Raw genomic sequence first — 21,833 nt, forward strand, 5'->3', positions numbered from 1 at the left:
GTTTTCTTTAACTTCCCAAGCCCAAAAGAAAAATTTGTGACCTCTTCTATTTTCGAATTTCTAAAATAACATTTTCCTTTCAACTTATAGAAATATGCTAAAACATTTAATTACTAAATTGAAAAAATGAATGAATATTAAATATCAAAATTACTTGTTATCCACTTGTAAAACTTGAAATCATATAAAAAATACCATTGAACATAAGATAAATGTTATTTGTAATAAATCTGCAGAAAGCTAGATGAAATGTGATAAAGGCTACATGAGATAATCAAATACAACATATATCAAAAACCTTTTGCAATAGTTCTATATAACACTAACAAATTACAGCGCAGGTTTGTGCTTGGAAGAGGCAATGAGTTTTAGGCTCGGAAAAAAAAGAATGGGAAGTAACATGCTACATCTCGCTTTAGTTAATATTAGGCAAGCACAAAGTATATAATCTCACTATGTATTATATTGAGAACACAATTTCACATTAAAATTGTGTCAAAAGCTCCACAATAATTAGAACCCATTTTAACATACACAAAATGTGACACAATCCTTATAAAGATTTAGTTTTGTCAACGCTGCAAAAACAGATCTCAGATGTGATTTTTTGTTGCATAGCCGAGTCAGAGAAGAAGCATTTTGATGTACATTCATAATTTCAAACTTTTTTATTAAAAGATTTAATAAATTTTAATAGATGAATTCATATCAATCTTTCAAATTGTAGGTGTCATCCCAGTACATGCAGTTAGAACCAGTACTCCAACTCATAGGGAACGAAGGTCAAGCAAAAGCAGAAACTCTCACAGGCTCAGCTATAAAGTGTCAAGTATGGCTTCTGACGGGTGAGTAAGATGCCAGCATTCTATGGTTTTTTATCCAATAAATTATACAACCCTGTATTTCTTAAATATAAGGTATTTTTTAGACATGTATATTTGCAAACTAATAAAAAAATCAGTGGAGTGTGGTCATAAAATTTTGCTTTGCAAAGTGATATCGATAATATCATTCATTACTTCAAAAATCATTCTCAAAAGTTAATAGTTAAAATAAGGGGTTTTTATTGTAGTTTTGAAGGTATGTAAAAAAGGAAGTATTAGTTTCATTTAACCCATGACCAATAAAAGAATTGCTGTCAATTTTTCACTTTCTCTTTGGAAATTTTATTATTTATTTATTAATTTATTAACTAAGAATATGGGATACGTGAATAAAAGCTCTAAATATTTGCTTTAAGTGGCTTCAAAGCTACAATTCCATGAGATATTTGGAGAATTTAAATATGTTTTATCAAATTAAAAAAATTTCAAAAAAAAACGTAAAAAATTAGCAAAAAAATTGATATTGCATATGTTTTATCTTAATATAATTAAAACTTATTCTATAGAATACGGTTTCAGAACGTATCAATATTATTTAATGACCAGAATAATATCCAGCCAAATTTTAATAGTTTTTAATATAAGTTAAGCCCCTAAACAATTTCAAAATAAATCAACAATTATTAATAATATCACTGCAGGAACGGTTTTCTATCACGAATAATAACAAGAAACGAATAAAGATAGTCAAAATGAATTTCATATTTGCATTATTCTTTTAAAGAAGGCTAATAATATAACAAAATATTATAATTATTAATAAATTCATTTGATCAGATAAATTTTATTTCACACATCACATCAGTCAATTAACTTGCCTTTAATCGAAATGAAAAATATAAAATTTAATATTGAATTGTATTGTAAAAAATAGTCTGTTGAGATCCTGAAACTTTTAAACAATATTTGTTTTTATTCAAAACATTTTTGTATGTTCTGTATTATTGCATGTAAAATTATTTGAACAATAATACTAAATAAATAAAATCGTAATAAATTTGATTTGCAAGAGTTAAATAACAAATTAAAAACGGATGATAACTCAAAGTATCCAAGAAAACGGGCGAAACTTGGTAATAATATTTATCGTATGTTAAAAACACAAATGTTAAACATAGCAGTTACTTTTTAAGATGCCAAATAGAACATAAAATGTCCTGAACTCGGGCATATAAATCAAATGGAAAGCAATTTCTCATTAGTGAAGAAAATCACCTCAAATTACACTCAAGGAGATATCTCAACAATTTCTCATGTTACCCATGATATTATCAATGAGTCCCATTGATAACAGCACCCACTGATCATCTAAAATGGTTCTAAGCCCTAGTAGGATTTAGAGAGGATGTTGGGAATCAGTAAGTGAACGAAACATCCTATACATGCTGAGTGGGATTAAGGGCAGGAGAGTATGGGGGCCATTCCATTTGTAAAATAGTTTCTTCTTTGCGAAAGTAGCGTTTGCGTAAGAACAGGGCGAAGGAGGTATTATTTACTTGCAAAATAAATGTGTTATAGATTATATCAACATAAGGATGAACAATAGGATACAATATATCATAGAGTTCCATGTGACTGTAGATACTTCTCTTCATACAAAAACACTGCCTCTTACTTAATTGGTCAGTTAACTCATGAAGAATTTCATTAAAATTTCCCTGGTGAAGTTTTCCAGCGTTCATATGTTAATAGAAACTGATATGAAATGACTTCTTGTTAAAAATTTAATAGCAATTAAACCAATAATTAAGCATTTTGAAACCAATAAATAATGAAATTTTCAATCAAGAGAATAAAGTTAATAATGTGTATTTTTTGTATAAAAAATTAATATACAATGGTATCCTGTATAATGTTTAGAAGCCATGTGTGAAAACACATATGAATAAAATCAGATAAAATTTAATTTATTAAATTAACTCATATCCGATATCATTTAGCATATTTTATGATCACACAAAACCCGGAATCAAATTACACATTATAAACAAACTTTTCTAATCAAACTTTTAATCCAAACAATAAGAAGGAAGCCATGTTAGTTTATCAGCAAATTTTGAAGTTAAATTTATATAGAAAAAAAGACAGGTATAATTCGAAATTATACCTAAATCGTGCCTCTTTCTTCTCCTACAGGATAGTCGTTTTTCTTCCGTCTGTCATAGGGTTTCTCAGAATCGGACAGAACTTCCAGGCTCATTATGACTCGACTGTACTCCTGGATATCGTGAAAACTATTTTGCGTTTGTAAGTGCATGAATGTGAAGTGCATTGAAGAAATACTAGCAGATCGAACCGGAAGAAAAATACTATCTAGTAGTCAAACAATTTTAGAAATATGATTTCTCATTCCTTTGTTACTTTTAAACTAATATCCAACTGAAGAAAATTTTTAAATATGGTTTAATGCCAGCCTATTAGTTTAAAATGCCCAAAAGCATTTGTGACGATATCCACATGACGTTGGCCAGCAATCAGAATGTTGGATAAAGACGTGGGGATTGCAATATCTTGTACTTATAGAAAAACGATAGGTGAAACAAGTCAATTCAATCTTTGTGTTCACTGTACTTTCTTTTAGAGGAAAACGAATGTGATGTCACTGCATGACGTAAAACAACCCTAGGTTAGATGCTAAATGACATTTACAAGTATGGTTCTCACGCAATAAATTTCATGAAATAATCTAGATTTGAATTAATTAAATGATTTAAAAATCGCTAGGCCATGAAAATAGTAAACTCATGATTTGAAAAAGCTATAAAATTAATAAATGCATAGTAAAATCATTAACTTTCAATTGAATTAAATATTAATTAATTCAATTGAAAGTAAATATCATAAATATTAATTTTCTTCTATTGTCAGTTAAAATACTGACAATCGAACGAGTGAATAAAAATTTTAAATCTTAAATTATTTTTAAAAAAAGAAGAAAATATGGCGGAAGAATACAAAATTCTTCAAAATGTAATAAGATTAAGATTTTTTTTATATTTTACATTACTTAAAAGCAACATTATTTTACATTACTTACATTACTTTTACATTTTACATTACTTAAAAGCAAGCCTGATACCTTTGTCTTATTTATTTTACTTTAAAACATAAACGAGATTTATAATATGATAACAAACTTTGTTAATCTTAAATTTGTGAGAAAAAGAGTTCTAGATATGGTTCTCCGTAAAAATTAGAATGCCGCCATGGATGGCTAGTCATTGAAGTAGCAACTGCTTTCATTTTAAGATTCAAGAACTTTTGTTTTTCATATTATATAAATTTAAATTTTTTAATAATTTATCCGACAGAAACACATTTGCATTGGACTTCAAAAGCTTTATCTATTTCTTCATTTAAAAAAATACACATTTTATCATTCCATGAGGACTGACATTGATCAATTTGCAACCACGGTTCAATCTATTCATTTTACACTTTTATTTTTGGCACCAATATTTAGCTTTTAAGCACATCGAGATGGCATTTAGTCCTTTGTGCAAATTCCTCAATATTGCATAAAACATTCATTCTTTCTTTCTCCTAAAGAACATTAAATCCTGAAATTTATATCTTCAGTTGCTCCAATTACTCTCTATTCTCAGATACGAAAGTTCGCTAGGTTTTGAAAAAGCTCCCGAAGGATTGGCTTCACAAATAAAGATGAAATGAAAGAAGGGTTTGCATTTTATTTAGAAACACAATAGGCCTGGATTATCAGTGTAATTAAGTGGCGTAGCATTCTCGGAAAATCCGCATTATTGAATTAATAACCGATTGAAAATAAATAAACAATTTTCGAAATAAAATAAAATATTGAGGTTCAAGATGGCAGGTGGAAAAAGCAGCTGAAAGAAAATACATTTAGTTGGACGAAGGTTACAACTCAACAAAGTATTAAGAAAATGCTTACAGCATATTACCTTGTTTCGGGGTAAAATCAAGCAAAAGGGGTAGTATCCTGAAATAACCAGTACTATCTTTTCTATAAATGATTATTTGGCCATTTTAAGTATTCCATGGTACATCTTTCTTTGAAAAATAAAAATCTTGTCCTTTGTACATCTAAGGATTCTGTTAGACGCAATTTGACGCTTGGTTTTAAATATATAATACAAAAATTTGTCGTTTATTTTAATCAAATATAATTCTTATTAGTATCACGATAGTTAACTAACTTTATAAATTTCAAATTATATAAATTTGTTTGTTTGTTTTTGTTGTTTTTTTCAAAATTTAGATATTTTATTCACATATATTTATTACCATTTCATAATATTTTTTAAAGTAATTTTTAAATAAAATGTAATAAAACTGGAGAAAAATTAAATTGAAATCTACAATCGCAAATTCCGAATTATCAAGTGAGAGCATCATTATTTTGAGTCATTATTTGTCTTAATTAATTCATTAATTAGTTTAAATCGGTTTGAAACAATCACGATACTTCTCTATCGACTATTTATCCCTCTCTCTCTATATATATAATGATAATTTTTTTAAACTTTCATTTTCAGTTTTTCTAGCCGGTAAAAAAAATTTTTTGAGCTCGGCAGATTTGGAGATGAAATAATAGCTATGATGTCACAATTCTACATCAACCTTTTGAAAACGCATCTGCTGTCAAAGAATCGCATACAATAATAATGCAATACTGGTAAAAGCAGGTAAAAAATATATATACAATTAAAAGATGATGATGAAAATTGCCATTTATGCTTTATTCATTGCCTCCGCGAGCTTCAATACTCATTGCCTACACGATTTCGAGCTTCAAAACCCCCTAACAAAAACATCATGTTCTCGTATGATAAAAAAATTCAGAAATAAAATGTCTTGTGGCACATAGTTTATATTTTCTAGCATAACCGAATGTTTCATAAAAATCGATCGTGGCCACAACAAAATGAAAACTATTTTTCCAACTCTTACTTTTTTTCGGCTCAAAATGCTCCATAATCGATTTGCAATTGACATTTCAAACAAGTTGGTATTACGTCCATACCTTTCAATGATATACAGTACGTTAAAATAGATTTTGATGGAACTAGTAGTTTTGAGAAACGGAAAATGAAATAGATTTTGACCCGAAAACCATTGAAAACTCCGAGATCAAAAGATCTTATATTTTGTAGCAAATATCATTGATTCAAATTGACTTACCGCGGTATACGGTTAAAAAGGTATTTCACTAACAGAAGTCTTTCAGTTTTGTTTTCTAAATTTCCAATACATTGCTTATTTTTTGTGTATGATGTAAAGATTTAAATATAACAGGAATTTTTTTAAATAAAATATTCTCTTTTAAAATAAATTTTTAAAATTTGATCATTCATAAATATTTTTGAAATTAATGTTATGATAATTCCGAGAAGTCATTTAGGTATTTGTAAATTTAAAACTATTTTTTCTGTTATGGCGAAACAAAAAAGCATTACTTAATTATTAACATGACAAATTTTAGAGGTAAATGTATGCTTTCCAACTTGGTTATTTTATAAGGACATTTTAAATTATCTTTAAAATATTTTTGTTTAATTTATCCAAAATTATTAATTTGTCACAATGACTTTTAATAATCATTATTGAAAAGGAAATCTTTTTTTAGAAAAAATTCAAATTTGTAGATTTAAATAGAATCTAACTTAAAGAAATTAAATTATCTTTGGTTACAGCAATTAAAAAAAGTATTGTGATTGCAATAATCATATATCGAGGGCTATTAATTACGATATTATATTTTCTCCATTTATATTTTGAGAAAAGTCTATTTTAAAAAAGCACAAAAATAAGAATATATTAATATTCGGCCCTTTCCTACCATTTCCTTGATCTTACAGCAAGTTCTTTTAATCCCTTCATATTTTTTTAAGTCCATACGTATTTAAATCTCCACGTTTCAGAAATGTTATATTTTCCGCCATTTTCATCCCTCCAAGCTGTTTCAGCAGTGAAAAAAACGAAGTAAAATTGTACCGGTAGTAAAAAACCAGAATCACTTCAACTAACGATGATATCATTAGTAGGGCAAGTGAAAATAATGTCGATAATTTTTATGATCTTGAAAGTCAAATATATTACACAGTTTGGTTTTATTTACATACTTTTTAGAAGAAACGTGAAGGCTATTTTGAAATGGATCTCATAATTTTGAACCGTGATCAGATGTCAGATTGGCATCTAAGCTAACATACTTTCTCCAAATTTCCACGTCATACCAAATAATAGACGTTTGTCCTTGATGTCCCAAAACCTCTTTCTAGACATTTCTTCGGTAGAATCAGATTTCGGACACAGACCTTACTCACAGGCCTTATAGTCTAAATATAGAGCATAAAAATGAAAGCTACAAAAATAAAGTTCTTTTTTTTTCTCTCTCTTTTTGGAATACATATTTTAGTAGGAAGCTGCTTTTTTGGCATCTAAAATAAATGTTTATTAGTATTTAAGTTCAATAATTATTATTAAGATGCAAAAGTTACTTTGAAAATTCGCCCTCATGTTATGAAAGATAACAAAATCAAAGAATGTATAACACAATATTTTAATTGCCCTTCTCTTAGATAATGAATGAATAGAATTACAATGAATGAGTTCATTTATAATTAATTTACACCGGTTGTTCATCTAAAATTAATATCGGTATAAAAAAAGACCAAATAATTACGATGGGTGTACAGTGAAAGGTTCAACAGGCTCAATAAGGGGAAATGATGCAATGTTCTATACAAAAACACGTAACGCAGATAACAAAGCACAGGCGAAGCATACACAAAATAACAATTGCAGTAAAGTGAAGCACACAAGCAACAGTTTAGTAACAAACAGCAGTAATATTGCAAAACATTCCGAGAGAATTTGCCGGATAGCAACACTCCAAGGGAGACTTCGCTTAACTTCTCAATTTCTCTACTATTGTCTCCGCCTTTCGGGGTTATATAACTTCCGTTACTGAGCAACAAATTATCTAGAACAAACGTTGTAATTTGATTCCTAATAAAATTATTGCCAAGATTCTCGAATATTCTGAATTTCACTTTTTTTTTTTTCGCCAAGTTGCCGCCAAGGTCGGGGTCAATGATTTGATATTCATTCAGCATCTGTTAGAGTTATCTATAATATTATCTTTTTTACCCGGAAACCAACTGTGCAGGAAAGAAAAATTACTAATAACATTAAAAATGAGAACGAATTATCTTATAATATTCATAATGTCAGTTTGAGAAATTTTACTTCCTTTATTTTAAATATTTTGCCTAAGTAGATGTTTTCCCGCTATTTAAATTTTCTTGCCATTTGCACCATAATGCTTCTGGACTCTTTAAAATTAAAAATTGGGTAGTATTGTTTAAAAATAAATATTAAAAATTTGAAAAGAATTAATCATTTATATCTTAAATAATGTAGCACAATTATATGAAATAGAATATTTCGTATAGTATAATTATTTACTGAACACCATCATCATATTTTAAGAAATTATAGCAAATTTTTAATTTAAAAATATGAATTCATTTTTAAAAGGTTTTATTGTATTTAAACCAGAGGCAAAGTTAAAAATATTCTTTCTGGATGTAAAATTGAAATATTTCTTAACTTGTGCATTATATCAAATTAATTTGTTGATGGAAAATATATTTTTGAAAGATTTCGATATTAAGATATATTGGAATTTTAAGTGGTAATTTTTTGAAAAATATAAACCTATTTAATTCGAATTTCTTGAACCATATCAGTCTGGGTGCATTGCTTTATGTGTATTAGAAAATCTTAGTTAATGGTGCCTGTACCATTCAATACATTTGATATATTCGTAAAAGTTTAAAATAAGCTTATGTAATAAATACCAAAATAATGAACAAAGTAATGAGATTTCGAACTAAGCTCTTTTTAACAAGCATATTTCCCGTACATTAAACGAAGTTTCAGCTCATCTTATAAAGACCCCATATGTTTTGGTATTTAAATTCTAAGAAAGAAAGTATTCAAATTATGAAGCAAAATTCCGGTTCGATTACGATATTCAAGTTTTGTAGAATCCTTTCCCCATTTCTTGCACTGTGCTTACAATGCTCAATACATGATTTTATCAAATCACATTCTCAAACATTCCTTATTTGATGTGACGTACAGCTATTTTTTTCTTTTATCGCATTCAAAAGGAAAATAAAACTGCATTCTATTTTAACTTGAAGCTGAATACAATAGGATCAAATAGCAATATTTGACACCTATCCATCATAAAGTTAATATAAATTAGTTTTGCTGGCGATAGTATAAATATATAGACTATTATTGACTAGTAAAATATATTTATGGTATAACCTATGGAATTATAAATATTTCTTGGTTAGAATTCAGAATATTTTAAGGAAACACTCAGTCGTTATAGGCTTATTAAAGTTAATAAGGTGCAATTCAAAACGCGGGAAAATGGAAAATACAAAATGAGGATTATTACAAAAGGAAATACCTGAAAAAATTATTAGATATAAATAATAATTTTTATTTTTATTTTCGAGCATTTTACTTTTGAGTTTCTATGAAAATTGTTTGCATCTATAGCATCTAAACATATTTAAAATTTTTAACTAATATCTTTCATACTTATCATTGAATTGTTCCACAATGCGTAGTTATATTATATAGCATACACGTTCAATCTACTTTATATATTTTACTTTTATATTCCATAATTTATATAAAATTTAAAATTATATTTACTTTTTTATTTTATTATTACGAAAATATTTTATAACATACTACATCTGCTTTTTTATGTTATAAACTACTTTATTTTATATATTAACCTAATTTATTATACACAATAAAATAATATTGTACAATTGGATTATGTTTATGGTAGGTACTTTCGTCTATTACTCTCTTTCGTTCGATTCCTCTTCGAAGAATTCGAATCTTCTCAATCGAACTTCCCACTTTATTCTTTTTCCTATGTGCAGATACCTCGTCTTCTGGCCGTTAGGTTCTTTATTTCCTTCAATCCATGCTGTTTTGGAAAAGAATGCTTTAGATTCCAGCTACATATCAAAGAAATCCATTTAAAGAATAAAAATATTCTTATTCATATGAATCTTACAAACCAAGAAAGCAAAGAATATTACAATTTTATAGAAGATTAAAAGCTAAAAATACAATACATTATTTCGTATGTTTGCTTATCTTTAATTCATGATAATGCAATAAAATAAAAATAAATTTAACAGCTTTTATGATGTTCTATCCGATATTTCACGGCGATAACACGCTATTTCCTTTAACAATAAATTCGAATGTTTTCAAGTGCTGAAAAATATTGATTTTTTTTTTTTTTTTTAATCTGAATAGTTTTGTAGCATTCAAAATATTTTCTTTGAAATCCCATATAGATTCTATCTCAACGATTTCATTAATATCTAACTATCAGTCTACAATATTGGCTATCTAAAAGCTTAAACATACCTGTATATATTCAAAACAACTTGTGAGAAAACATACTAGAAAAAATTTTCACCTCAAGATGTTAATATAAAGAATTCTAGCACATTCACTTTTGTCTACTGTGTACTGAAAGAAAGAATAAAATTTAAAAGCAAAATACTGGATAATTTTGCAGAAGATAAAATACGATTTATTTATTATTCTTAAATATTTTGAAATGAATAAAATGGTGGAATGGCATTATAATTCCTCTGCATTAAGATAAAAATTTAAGCAAAATTAAGTATTTCCTATTAAGCAATCATTACAGAGAAATTAAACAACTTTACATCCTTCATTCGCTCAAAATTACAAATCGTATCTCAAACGAACGAAGAACTCCGAATTAAGTTGAGTGACAAAATTTTACTGTAGTTGTATGTGAATTATTTTCTGACGAGTGTCATTCTTAAGCCATTCAGGTGATGAAAGCGAAAGTGAAACTACATATATATTCAACAGGGAGGTGCCAGCTTCTTATTTGGAAACGCACGAGATGTCAGAAGCGGAGTGTGACAGAGACCTGCGTGAGTTCTGCGAAAAAAGTAAGATTTTGTTTTATGTAATTAACAGGATAAGAATGAAATTTTGCATGATTTAAGAAAATAATATTTAAATAGTTATCTTCTCGACTTTTGAGATATATTCTCATTTTGATTGATTGTTATTCTTATACAACACTCAAGTAGCACAGCTTGATCCATAATATTGTACAATATTTTGTGATATCATATTTTATCATTTAATATTCTACAATATTCTACAATATTGTGAATCAATATTCTACAATATTATACAATATTGTGAATCAATATTCTACAATATTATACAATATTATGAATCAATGTTCTACAATATTATACAATATTGTGAATATTATTTAATATTCATACAATATTCTACAATATATATGTGCTACTAAGGTACCCATGTATTGTTATATACTATAGTGGATATAGCATTCTAGTTTGATTTGATTAGCTAGATTAATGTACTGTTTTGAAAATATGTGAGAGAAATTTTAAGATGAACCAGTTAATTTTGAGGAGGGTGACATGAAGAAGTGATTTTGAAACATCATCTGCTTTTCAAAATTCCCTACAACACTCCTATTAGCACAAAATACTCACCAATATTGTTGCAATATCTTTACGATATTGGCCAGAGCTCAAAATATCGAACAACATCGTGGAGATGTCGTACAATATCTTGTGCTAATAAGGATCACTATAAATCACCATATTCCTTCACGGTGGGATTAGATTTAAAGCATACCAAACACAAATATATGAGGAATATTTGCTGGAATAGAACCATGAAATTATGATGTAAAAACTGTATCACTTGACTTCAACGATTTTCGTTCAGTGATGGAACTATAGAATGACGGAACTGAAAAAATTTCAAGGACCTACAGTCTTAGGGGAGTGAGTATACGGTTCGACATGTTAGACAAATATAGACATCTGAACTATCTTATTTCGCAGGACTGAATTTATCTACTCCTTCAAAATTATATGAGCTTCTTGGATCCCTTATCGAACTGCGTGGTTAAAAGTCTCAAAAATGGAAATAATAATATTAAATAGCAGCGATAGTGTGGCGGCTCATTTTCTTAAATTCCCGCATTTGCTGGGTCCGCATATCTATTGCTCTGTCACTATTAGAATATCAGAATTTACATTTCAATTGTTGGAAATATATGGTTAAGAAATTGACGTTAAGTGTTAATTAAAATTGTAATGAAGTTTAAATCTAGTAAGACTAGTTTTGTCTCTTTTTATTCGCAAATTCGAATTAATATAAATAACGCTATAATCTTATAAAAAATTTACATTTTTCAACATTAAAACGTTAATACATTTCCAGAAAATTATTTCTTAATTCCAGCATTTTTCAAGCGAATACATATAAATAGTTTTCTTTTCTTTTTCTTTTTTTGAATTTCTTGTAAAATTTATCTAAATTTGTAGAAGGATGAATCGAATTTCGGTACGCAATATTAGTCCTTCACTCATCAGCATTTGTGCACCCAAAGTACCCATTCACAGAATTCAGATTATGCTTATGATCACGCACATGATTGATTGATTGATGTAAATAAATCATCTGTAACAGATGGCACTCAAAATATTGAAACTGATATGAAGATGGTTATTCAAACTTTTTCTCATGGATTTCCTTTAAGGTTGTCGTAATTAGGGTGCGTGTATTTATTGTGACTCCAATTATTGCAACGTTTTAGAAAAATAATTTTATTTACAATTTAACTTAAGAAATTAAACATTTGATGTTTACTACGAACTTCACCAAGGTAGTGCGCGCGAGAGCTTCCAAAGAGGAGGAGAGAATAGCTTTTTTAGAAGCTTCGCGCGTCATACCCGGATGTTGAACCCCCCCGGGGGGCACCTCGAAATGAGGATGAGATGCTTCCGGCATGGTAGTTGGATCTCGCCACCCTGGAGGGTACACTAATAGGTGGGGGATCTGGCTCCTACCATCGATGACGGGACGTACTTCCTTCGGGGAGGGTTGTACCGTGGCCGGCGACGACCCTTAGGGCTCAACCACAGTTCCCGCCAATGTTGCTGTTGCGGCGGTCCGGTCATTCAGTTTTATGGTTTAAATCCGTGTGCCTTCGGGCGGGTCGGAGAGTTAGATGGTTGACTACCCGGATGTTGAGCGGCGTGACAATTACGTCACACATAGCCTCGACGGAGCCTTTAGTTTACAGATATTTGATATGATTTATGATAGATACATATATGATTTATGATAGGCATATATGATCTATGATAGGTATATATGATTTATGACAGGCATTCAATACAAAGTATCCCCCCAGTGACGAAGGGAACGAAAATTACTTGAAAGTGAATGCTATCATAAGAACAAAGTAATTACAATATGATAGGAAAATGAATAACAATATATTAAACAAGAATTTTAAAATATGAAAATGTTTTAAATTTCCTAGCTCAGTCGCTTAGGAAAGCGAACAATTCTGTCATATCTGATTATTTTTCTATTTTTAAAATTACGATTTTGTTGCAATTTACCATTTGGCAAAGCTATTTGTGGTGAAGTTTCCGAAATTTCATAGACAAGTTTGCATCTATCTATGGTGACAGTTACCTTTTTATCAATTATTTCTATTACAAAATTTTTTTCTGTCCGAAATTTGACGAAGTGAGATCCAGAATAAAGAGGAGTCAATGGTGGTCGAACTCTATCGTTTCTAAGGAATATGTGACTACATGAAGTTAAGGATGGATTTACGAAAAATTTAGAATTTCCATGAAGAATAGGATTTGTTGGATTTAGTGTTTTCATTATCGAAACTAAATTTGTCACATAAGGGGGTGTTACAGTTGCATTTTCACGATATAATCATCACTCAAAAGATCAGATGGTAGACGAAATGTAGTACCATATACGATTTGAGAACTAGTAGCATTGAAATCTTTTTTAATAGCAGCACGCAAACATAGCAAAATTATAAGCAGTTTCTGTCCACTTTATATTTTCGTGAGCTATAAGATAACCTTTAAAATGTCTGTTTAATCTTTCTATGATACCATTTGATTGTAGATGGTACGAAGCTGAATATATTTTGTGGCTACCTAAAATATTAGTGAGTTCACGAAAAAATGTGGATTCAAAATTTCGACCTTGGTCTGTAGTGATTGTTATTGGTGTTCCAAATCTAGATATCCAACCATGCACAAGCGCTCGTTCAGTGGTCTCGGTTCCCATATTAATTGTTGGAATCACCTCAGATCATCTAGTGAATCTATTTATAATCGTGAGACAATACTGATAGCCTTCAGAAATGGGAAGGGGTCCTATGAAATCAAAATGAATGTAAGAGAATCTATCATCCGGTTCGATAAAGGTGCTAAGGGAAGCTTTGGTATGCTGAAACACCTTAGCACGTTGGTATTTGACTCATGAACGAACTCGATCTCTGATATCTGATTCCATTTTTGCCCATATGAATCATTTGGAAATTAAATTTGAGATAACTGATGTACCAGGATGAGATAAACAAATGGACATTTTAAAGAATTATTTGTCGAAATGCCTTTAGAATGAAAGGACTGAGTTGGGATTGAGACATATCACAAATTAGATGGATATCTTCCAGGGGAAAATAAAGTTTGTGCAATTTTAAAGATGTTTTTGACTGTAATAATTACTGCAACTCAGGGTTATTCAATTGCTCTTGAGCAATTTTTTATAGTCCAATTTTGACGGAATTGTGATTGTATCTATTCGCGAAATTATGATATCAGCAATTATGTTATCTCTTCCGTTAATATGGCGAATATCAGTTGAAAATTCTGATATGTAATCTAAATGTCTGAGCTGACATGGCGTACATTTTTTAGGTTTTTGTTTGAATGCAAAAATTAGGGGGTTCTGATCGGTGTAAATTGAGAAATTTCTACCCTCAAGCATATGACGGATTTTTTTTTTTTTTTTTTTTTTTTTATTGATGCATAAATAGCATACAATTCCCGATCAAATGTGAATCAGTTTCTCTGACTTTTATTGAGCTCCATTGACAAAAGGCGATTCCCATTTATCATTGCACCAAAGAACTTCTAATTGCTACATCTGATGCATCCGACCAAAGACTTAATTCAGCACCAGGAATGGGGTATTTTAGTAAGGTAGCATTAACAAGTGCCTGCTTGGACAAAGTAAACACTTTATCAACTTCATCAGACTATTGAAGTGGTTTTCTGGCTTTTTAGAAGGGCGAGAGAATTTATTTTTATTTTTGTAACCTTCTAAGAATTTATTCAACGGGTCTAAAATCTGAGCAGCTTAAGGAATAAATATTCTATAAAAATTATGCATTCCCAAAATTCCACGCAACTGAGTTAAAGTTTGAGGTCTGGGAAACTTTTAAATATCTTCAACGTGATCAGGTAATAGTTCTAAACCATTTTCTGAAATTTAATATGCTAGAAATTCTAAACTAGATGCACCAAATTTACATTTTGAATGATTAATTGTCAATCCATAATTAGACAATTTAGTAAAAAGAACTCTCAGATGGTGCATATGCTCCTGATGAGTTTTTGAAGCTATGAAAATATCAATAAAGGCATATACAACCTCCAAGTCTCTAGTTACTTCATCTATAAACCTATGGAAAGTGGCAGAAACATTGCATAGACCAAATTGCATTCTTGTGTTTTCAAAAAGGCCGAAAGGAGTAATTATTGCTGTTTTATGAATATCCTCGGGAGCTATAGGAATTTGGCGAAATACTTTTATGACATCGATATGTGAAAAATTTTTATTACCATGTAATTCACTAGTAAAATCAACTATATATGGGATTGAATATTTATTTTTGACCTTTTAGGCATTTAAGGAGCGATAATCGCCAAACGGTTGCCAATGTAATTATTTCTTTTTCGGAACCATATATAATGGAGATGAATAGCTACTGCTTGACAGGCATATGTGGTCTAAATTAAGCATGTGTTGGAATTCCATTTTGGCAATTTTGAGTCTGTCAGGTGCCAGACGTCGAGCTTTGGCAAATACAGGTGCACCAAATGTTTGTATATGATGCATTACATTATGCTGAACAGTTTGGTCCATGCAAAGCGGTTTAGTTAAGTTAGGAAAGTCACTTAATAGCTTAGTATACTGATCATTGCCACATATAGTTTTTACAGATACAACATTAGCATTTTTACATACAGAATTACATTTGAATTTAGTATCGTTATCATACAAACAACGTTTTCTTAGATCAGTTTTTAAGTTGAGATGATATAAAAAAAACCAGCACCAATTATTGCTCTAGAAACATTACAAATATAAAATGGAAATATAAATTTTTTAGGAAGTCCTAAATCTAAAGGTAACAATCCATAAACATCTATTGGTGAGCCATTTGCAGCATGAAAAATTTGAATGGGTTCTCTTTTCCTTTAATTTTTATTTGCCGAGAAAATACAATAGTCACTTCATGTATCTATAAGGAAAGAAAGTTTGTTTTCTATCAAATATGGATAGGCGAATGTTATGATGTTTCAGCGGGCAGCAGGTTAGTCGTCACCTCTAAGTCTGTCTGTTGAAATTTCCCTAGAAGAAGAACGGCTTAACACACTTCTTGGCGTTGTTTTGGAACTTTTCATGATACTAACAGATGTCCTTGGACGAAGAAGAACTTTGAAAGTCATTGCGTTGCCAAGACATTTCTTGATTTGAGCAAAGACGCAACTTCTTTTCGAAGTGCTCTAATTTCCTCAATAAAATCTGAGTGAGAATTAGCTCTAATTAAAATTGCACTAGAATCAGGACTTGAAAGTTTGCTTACCTCGGTAGTGTCATTTCCAAAATTCTGTCAGCCATTTCTGCAGCTTTAGTGGCGTTGAGAGGAGTGATAGCAATTAGAATAGACTGCGCGTTACTTGGCATTTGTTGAAAAAAGTGTTCTAATAGTAGAACATCAGAAATGTGATTTTCCGCACGCCTCTGCATAACACGAAGTAGCTCGCTGGGTTTCCGATCCCCTAATTGCTCGCCGGTGAGAAGACTTTGGATTTTTTGAGATTTCAACTCTCCGCATCTTTTTATTACCTCCGATTTCAATTGCTAGTAAGGATTCTTTTCATCAGGGTTAATTATGATGTCACGAACTATCGATGCAGCTTCAGGTGGAATATGCGCAACACAGTAGTTGAATTTGGTTTTGCTTGCAGTTGTAGGCATTGGCACTGCTAATTCAAATGTAGCTTCAACCATAATAATAATAATAAATAAAAAAAAATTTGCAGATGAGCATAATTAAATGGGGGTATCTTCATTGCAGATTCTTAAGCATAAGCAAACGTAAGTATGCTTAATAAAATGACAGATGATAAAATTTTTAACGTCCGCAGATCACTATGCCGTAATTAGGGTTGTGTGCATTTGTTGTGACTCCAATTATTGAAACATTTAGAAAAATAATTTTATTTACAATTTCACTAAAGAAATTAAACATTTAAATTTTACTACGAGTTTCACCGAGGCAGTACGCGCGAGAGCGTTCCGAAGAGAATAGCTTTTTTAGAAGCTTCACCGAGGCGCGCCAATTACGTCACTCACAGCCTCGACGGGGCCTGTAGTTTACAGATATTTGATATGATTTATGATAGATATATATGATAGGCATTCACTACAAGGTATTAAAAAGATTAAAAATCTCTTGCATTTTTTTTATTATTATTGAAAACACTCAGAAATTAATATAGTGTTAATCAAGAGCTGGTACAGCAGCGGTTTGATTAATTCGGCTCCTCATATTCAGCAAATAAAAATTATCATAAAAGAAATGCTTGTGGTAAATAAGCAAAACTTAATTCGTTTACGTTCAGCAAACATATGTTAACCAGCTAGCTTATTTACAGATGCTTCTATTTATCAGGTATTTATGAAACATTTTTAAATCTAATCTAATGTAATTTGTGTTTTGTTAATAATGTAGATAATTAAATGCTGCAAAATCAAATTCTTTCAAATGTATGTTTCAATTGTTTAAAATATAAGCAACAGAAGACAATGCATATTCTAGGAACTACATTCTCAGTAGCAACATTTTGATTAGATCCAAGTACAATAAATACTGTTCTTTTTTCTTTTCTTTCTTTCCACGTTGAACATATATACACAAGCTCTGTATTGTTGAAAACTCACTATGATGCATTACTAGGTAGCATATCATGTTGCATAATATTATACATTATTGTTCAATATTGTATTATACCCTTTAATAAAATACAATATTATGAAATATCACAAATATTGTATAATAAATGTGTGCTACTAGGGTTTATAAAAAAAGACCTAGATGAGAATATATCTTATATATGAGAATATATCTTATTACATATAAAAAAAATAATGTCCTAAACTTCTATTTTTCCAATTAAGTACTGTGCAAAAAAAAAAAAAAAAAAAAAAACTGTCAATTCTAAATATTTGTTGATATTACGTTATGAACTTTTAGACCAACTATCAAATATTTTACGCCAATTGTGTCCAATGAAATGTGTTATATATAGTTTTGCAATATTTAAATGCGCATGAATTATTTTCATATCTAATTATTAATAACTGTTTCACATTTTATTTTTCAGGTGAAAAATTCCAAATCTTTGAACAATATGATGGACAAAGAATATGCATTACTTGAGAAGGTGCTGGCACTGTAGTGTATATAAAAATTTATTTGTGATCAGATGTATATATTACCATGAAACAATGCATAATCTACAAATCGTTTGTGTTTTCAAAAAGTGAGAATAAACTTCATCTAGTTGAATATCTTTGCTTCAATTGCAAATCAGAGTAAAAGACATTCCTTTTTTAAGACTAATATATATTACACAATAAAATGTAATTTGCTCATTTCTTTAGATTCTCATCTAAAATATATCTAAATTATATTATTTGCAAATTTTAAGTATTAGTCTCAGTGTGAAAACAGGGCACCTATAAATTTAATATAGATAGGAAAATCAAAGAACCAGTCCCCCAGCACAAACCATTCATTCAATTTCACCAGTGCTTGCATTACATGAAAGCTCTTGAACCCAAGATATACCATCAATATTCATCTAATCCCCATTGTAGTTTCATTTTAAAGAGAATTCTCGCTCATTTCAATGTAAATTTTTTATAAGGAAAAAATTATGACGAGTTCCCCAGCCTCATACTCTGCAACAATTCAACAATTTTAACAATGTTTAATTATGTATTTATTTAATTTCAGAGCTCATATCTATAGATTATTAGTACATCATGATAAATATCCAAAATAAAATTTGATATAAGTCCCAGCTCAATAGTTCGATCAATGTTGCCAATTTTATTCGCCAGTTAATTTTGTCTCTTTATGTGCACAACAACCAGTATGCTCAATATTTACTATGCAAATATAATTTATAACAATACTTGCATTTGGTATAACAAAATGCTATTTATCAAAATTGGTTGATTAAATTAATGATGGCAATTAATATGATGAATGAATAGCAGGTTGCTGAAAGTTGGCAAATTTAGTATTAATACAATATTATTAAGTCTACTAAAATGGGCAATTTTTCAATACATTTTCATGGTCTCATTTAGGAATTGGTACAGTTATAATGTACCAATCTAATGTTAAGCTCCTAATAAAATTTATAGTTGAATATATTTATAATTTTACAAGTGGAAAAACTAAAAAAACAGAATGGAAGTATAATTGAAAACTAAGAAACTACTTATGAGTTAAATTGAAAAATATTTATACTCAACAAAACAGAGATGAAAAAAATATTTCTCAAATCATACCACAAAATAAATTTTTGAAGATGTTTATGTAAAGTATACATAAAATTTATTAAAATGTTTGCTGTAACAAATCATTAATTCAAATTAAATTCTTTATTTCCCTCAGATATTAAATGCAATATATATATATAAAATAATAAAAACCACTCCATTTAGCTCATATTTTACCTTTTTTTGTTCCCCTGGCATTTCCTCCTTTTTCATATCTACAAATAATACTTCATAGTGCTTTGCTCCTTTATTTTTTTAGTAACAATAATATATAAAAGATTAATAACCTAACTGGATGTTATATTACAAAAACATAGCTCAAACGTATTAAAACAAATCCAAATCACATAAATGTTAATAGCATTATGATATATAGCTCGGGTAACAAAGCCTATTGTACAATAATACACAATTATTCATTACTCAACACTATTACATAATATTGTAAATACTGTTTCATATTATAAAATACTGCACAATATATGTGAGTTACTAGCGATATTAGTTTATTTTTCAGAAGCTGCTTCTGCCTCCTGAATAATATATCTAAGGTAGTTCAAACATTGATCCTAATAGATATTTATATTCTTTTAGAAGTCATAATTTCTTTCATTCTGCATGCTCATTTTCAAAGAAAAAAATTCTCTTTACCCCAAAATTTTAAAATTCTTACAAGAAAAATATTCAGTTTAGAAATATTTCAATATATATATATATATATAAAAGATGCTATTTATCCACTTCCAAAACACGTTCTTCCTCTACAACCACAGGTGATGGCAAAAAGATCATGATTATTGTTGTTTTATAACATTTCAGTCAATTACAAATTCACCAATAGCATTTTCACCACTTTTTATTCTGAATTATTTTCAATCTGTCATACAGAAATGAAAGCAAATTCCAGCATTTCAAAAAGGATCTTTTCTACAAACTCTTGAGCACCTTTATCTCAAACTGTTGAGAATATCTATCAAGAACTGCTTAATTATTTTAAAATTGATGAAATGAATGACTAAGTTAATTTTAATAAGATATTTTTCAATAACTTTAATTCAAATATTTATGCATTAAGGTATTGTGATGATACTAAATACATATTTAAAAATATCATAATTATGTGTCAGATTATATGTCGATGTTATAGATTAGAGATTCAAATTTCATTTAAAAAAAAAAAAACTGACAAGGAAGTAAAAGAATGTATATAGTTTTGAAGATCTAATTGTGAACATAAGAAAACAAATTTTGATTTATGGCCAATGTCAAATATTTTTTTTAAATATACAAATCATAATTTAATAATAATAAAAAGTTTGTGTTCTAATACTCTTTAAGACATAATTTGAGAAAACAAATATGACATGAACATTTTCATACTCCTAAGTAATGTTAATTTCAATGCGATATTTTTTAGGAATTTTAATTACTCGGAATATAATCAAAATTCTGACACTTTTCAATGACAATTTGGAACATTGCAAATTCTAAATTTTATATAACTTTTCATCATTTTAAAAATTTTCCTTTTTAATAACAGTTAGCCAAAACTTTCTTTTTAAATTTTAATAACTTTTGCCTACTTCTTAAAAATTGATTTAATCATTGCAATGAAATTCAAAGCATTTAATTTAAGGATTTAATTTCATCATTAACAATTAAGAAAGAAAGACTGTTTTACACGAGTCAAAGAAGGGATTATAAAAATATCATGAAAGTCAGAAAAGAAATGTATCAGACACATGTTTTCAACATTATTACGACTTGATTCCATTAGAATATTTCATATACTTAATGAATAGAACTGGTAGAAGGCTATTAAAATAACACAACTTAAACATTTGTCCCAACTTTATGCTTAAAAATAATTTTTTGAAGGAATAATAATCTTTAAGTTATGCATAATAGTTTTAATTAAAACTGAACATAATAAAAGTTCGTAAAAAATTAGCCACTAGCCAAAAAAAAAAAAAAAAAATGATTAAAACACCAACTCAATAATAGAATGTGACAGAGAAAAACACAATAAGCAAGTCAATAGAACATATAAAGTTCCAAAATATTATTTCTATTAACTGAAATCCTATAATATAAATCTTAACTTTTATCTACTATTAGACTTTAAAAAAA

General features: G+C 29.0%; 1 protein-coding gene across 4 annotated transcripts in view; it reads left to right on the forward strand.

The window, feature by feature from the left end:
• LOC129981768 (cell adhesion molecule Dscam2-like) overlaps positions 1 to 18,897 on the forward strand; it is a 519,426-nt gene extending 500,529 nt beyond the window's left edge. The window contains exons 24-27 of one of the 4 annotated variants that reach the window (XM_056092759.1): positions 728 to 845; positions 3,021 to 3,131; positions 10,827 to 10,909; positions 18,515 to 18,897. In XM_056092759.1, the coding sequence (XP_055948734.1) occupies positions 728 to 845; positions 3,021 to 3,131; positions 10,827 to 10,909; positions 18,515 to 18,570 (368 nt within the window). In that variant the 3' untranslated portion in view covers positions 18,571 to 18,897. Of the gene's footprint in view, positions 1 to 727; positions 846 to 3,020; positions 3,132 to 10,778; positions 10,910 to 18,514 lie in introns of all 4 variants that reach the window. The other 3 variants (XM_056092758.1, XM_056092760.1, XM_056092761.1) reach the window with 3 other exon arrangements.
• Positions 18,898 to 21,833: the final 2,936 nt, after the last annotated feature.

This window comes from Argiope bruennichi, chromosome 8, assembly GCF_947563725.1.
Source record: "Argiope bruennichi chromosome 8, qqArgBrue1.1, whole genome shotgun sequence".
NCBI classification, from domain to species: Eukaryota; Metazoa; Arthropoda; class Arachnida; order Araneae; family Araneidae; genus Argiope; species Argiope bruennichi.